The sequence below is a fragment of the Lathyrus oleraceus genome, chromosome 7, assembly GCF_024323335.1.
Source record: "Lathyrus oleraceus cultivar Zhongwan6 chromosome 7, CAAS_Psat_ZW6_1.0, whole genome shotgun sequence".
NCBI classification, from domain to species: domain Eukaryota; kingdom Viridiplantae; phylum Streptophyta; class Magnoliopsida; order Fabales; family Fabaceae; genus Lathyrus; species Lathyrus oleraceus.
The window spans coordinates 91,851,763-91,855,557 of record NC_066585.1 but is presented as its reverse complement, the minus strand read 5'-3'; the positions used below and the strand labels follow the sequence as shown (position 1 = coordinate 91,855,557).

General features: G+C 26.8%; 1 protein-coding gene across 1 annotated transcript; it reads left to right on the top strand.

The window, feature by feature from the left end:
* The first annotated feature begins 319 nt into the window (after positions 1–319).
* Positions 320–1,542, top strand: LOC127105921 (protein CHLORORESPIRATORY REDUCTION 6, chloroplastic). The gene is made up of 4 exons (XM_051043140.1): positions 320–596; positions 673–804; positions 881–1,089; positions 1,182–1,542. Exons 1-4 carry the CDS (start codon positions 404–406, stop codon positions 1,383–1,385), a joined length of 738 nt encoding a protein of 245 aa, XP_050899097.1. The 5' UTR covers positions 320–403; the 3' UTR covers positions 1,386–1,542.
* The last annotated feature ends 2,253 nt before the right edge of the window (positions 1,543–3,795 follow it).

The following is a 3,795-nucleotide window of genomic DNA, read 5'->3' as shown; positions in this document are numbered from 1 at the left end:
ATAAAAACCGCCATTTCATTATCTCAAAATACTTTCAAGGATTAGTCCAGATATGAGTAACGGACTCATCTTATAAAATATATGAAGATACATATTCGGAGATGACTCAATTAAAAAATATTGATGTGTAATTAAGGTGCCTCTAAATATGCACTTCTAAAATTTGACAAGGGTATTTTCGGATTTTCAATGGATGATCCTTCATCGTAGGGTGGGAAAAGCAACCCCTATATAAATCCTATCATAGTTGGGCCGTAATAACAATCTTAAAGGCCCAAACATTGGCTATTATTATTAAAAAAAAAAGAATTTCAAAGAACACGATAACATTGTTGAAAAAACATAAGGCATGAGAAATTTGTAGATAGATAAAATAATGAAAGTGTATTAACTGTTTGTGATAATGGCTACAACTATCAGATTCAAACCATTGTTTCCACTATCTCCTTTGCCTAAACAAACCAATTCACCTCTAACTTCATGGCATTCCCTTCCAGTTTCTCGTCCTTTCTTTCATCAACGTGGATTTGTTGCAGTTTCTGTTGCCTTCAACCCACAAGGGAACTTCGATGATGTCTCATTATTTGCTGACGATGGTAATAATAATACTTATGCTCATTACACCTATTTCATATCATATATGAATCTAAAGTTCATTGATTTGGTTCACAGATGAATCTAAAGTTGAACCTCCTATGCCTCCAAGTGAAGGCAGATTTAATGTTGTAATTGATAATGATGCTGTTAGTAGTCTTGACTTGTCCCCTTTTCAAGCTGCAACCGGCATGAAAAATCCCTTATCTGGTATGCAAGTTATGGAAATTGAAAACTGTTTTAATAACTGCTATATATATAAATCTTCTGATTCTTGATTCTACAGTGAAACCGCAAGAGTTTCTTGAGCGTTCCATTGGCTTTACCATCAACTATACAAGACCAGATCCTCGCGATCCTCGCGAGTTATCGGAGTATCCGGATATTAGACTATGGTTTGTGAGACTTGATGCTGCTTATCCATGGTTGCCGGTTTTGTTGGATTGGAGAGCTGGCGAGCTAGCTCGGTATGCTGCTATGTTAGTTCCACATCAGGTTTGTGACTGTGTATGAGTAGTAGTTTGTGTAGAAAAAAAGGGTAAGCACATTTGATGGTAACTAACTTGGTATTTATATTATGGTTGCAGATGAATATGAAAATGGGGGTTGTATTTAATCCAGAAGCATTGGAATTGTTTGTTATGAATAAAGTATTTATTGTGTATTCATGGTTGAAGCATCACAACATTCCCAAGCCTGAATCAAAGGCAAATGATATGGCAAGAATGCTTGGATTTGGAATTGGATATGAACTATATGACTTAGTTGAAAATCATCCACTTCAAGAGTAAACACAGTTTGTGACAATGATTGAGATTGAGTTTTTGAAACTTGATCATAAAAGTAATGTCATGCTAAGGATTTGTTTCCTCAAGATATTTAACTAGAGTTTGATATTTTGTATTCACACTTTTGGCAAATTTGACAGGGAAAATCTCTCTTTAATCATGTATTTTTTTCATTTTTTTATATCTTATTATATTGATAAAGTAAATGAAAATTGTCATCAAACCTAAATAAAAAATTATATTATGTACACAATTTTGTTATTAAAATATTGTTATTAAAATATTGATAAAGTAATTTTATTCAAATGATTATATTGTTATTAAAATATTGTTAATATATTAGTTATAAAGAGAGTGTTTTATTAAATATTTTTCTATCACATTTAATATTTTAAAATTCTATAAAAATAGATTTTCGTAAAAATAGTTTTCAATTCGTTATCATTATACTTAATATTAGAAACTTCAATCATTTTATTATTTTAAAACTCAGGATAATTCAAAAAATGAGCTAGATAATTTGTGTTAATTTTTGAATTAGTAATCAGTATTGTAATGATTAAATTAAAATATCATAAGTCTTGTTTGGTTTTAAAAATAAATTTAGAAAAAATTACTTATCAAAATAAATTACTGACAAAGATATATAATTATATAAAGTTTGAGATACAATGTTAAAATAGTTTTTTTATTTTAAAAATCAAATCAATTTTATAAGAGTTAAGAATTTTTAAAGAAAATTATGATATTATTTTACTTTAAAAAATTAATATTAGAAAGATTAGTAAGCAATCTATACTTCTCATTATTTTAAAATTAATATTATTTTCATATATTTTATTTTGAAATTTTATTTAGTCTTTACAAATATTTATACTTTAGATTATTTTTATTTTAAATAAAAATACTAACAAAATGCTAAATGTTACGAATTAAAGTTCGTTGAAATTACATGACCGAATTTTCATTTAAAAGAAGGGATTAATTCCTATGTATTGTCAGTGTAAAAAGTTTTACATTATCGATTCATCGTCATCATCCATTTGTATTACTTTATAGATTTTTAAAATAAAAGTCAAACTTGTTCCAATATCCAACGTCTATGATTAACTATCGGTGTAAAATCCTTTTAGCCTGTCAATATATTTCAATAAAATTCTTAAAAGAGAGTGTTTTATTTTTCAATTTATATTAATTAATTTTTGGTTTGGACAAAGGATATGATGCAACATATGAAACCTTGTGGTTCGTGGTTTAAATCATTTGTACATTATAACACTCTTCAAATACTAAATATATTTAAGTTATATTTTATATTGAAAAATTATGATTGCAACAGATATTTTAATAATAATATAATTATTGCAATAAAATTATTTAGGGCAAAAATTTCTTTTTATGGAATTTTTTCAAATAAAGCTTAATAGAAAAAAAAATCAATAAGGTGATCTTGATATGAAATTTTTAAATCTTATACCTCAATTAAATATGACAATTAATATTAATAGTTTTCATTTCTCACATATTTACTGGTTTTCTCTCTATATATAAATAAAAATTAATTTATGTAATTTAAAATATTAAATAAAATTATAAAGGAGTTAAATATGTTTTTTAAATATAATTATAAAAAGGAAAAATTGAACAAGGACATGAAGAAAAAAAAAAGCAACCAATCATTCAAGAATGTGGTAAAAAACAAGTTAATACAAAAGAGAATGAATAATTTTCACCATCTCATATTTCTTATACAACAATTATAAATTACTTTTCATTTAAGGAAAACTATATTTTCTTCTATTTTTTTCTTTCTCATTTTTTTCCCTCTAAAATCTCTCCAATCATTTTTTTAATACTTTAAAAGAAAGACTTATACTTTGTTATCATCCGATAATTAATTATGGGTCATTTTTTAACCAATTTAGTTTCAATAATTTTACTTTTTTGTTTAATGATGACACACACGTATTTGAGGAGAAAATCAATTATGTATAAAATATTTTGTTAAAAATTTCAAATGCTACTCTTAAGCAAGGCATACCAACTATTTTTTAAAAAAATTTAAATATCTACCGGCAATAAAACATTTTAATTTTTTAAGGGGATAACTATTGAGAATGTATCAAGTGTGAGTAATATGGATAATAGTTTCACATTGGTCGTAAATTTGGAGACTTGAACATTTATAAGTGAGAGAACTCACCCACCTATCACCTTAAGGTTTTGGGTGAATATGTAGTGTGTCTCTCACAAAGAGGTTGCTCTAGAAAAGAAGTCTCACAATATTCAATGCTTTCTAGTGAAAAATTCTCCCAACAAATTGTATCAGGATCCTTTGGTTTCAGAAAGGAGTCGGGTTACTTGTATCGAAAGTCAACAGCGCCAGGATGGTGAATAAGAAACGTTTCGTTGA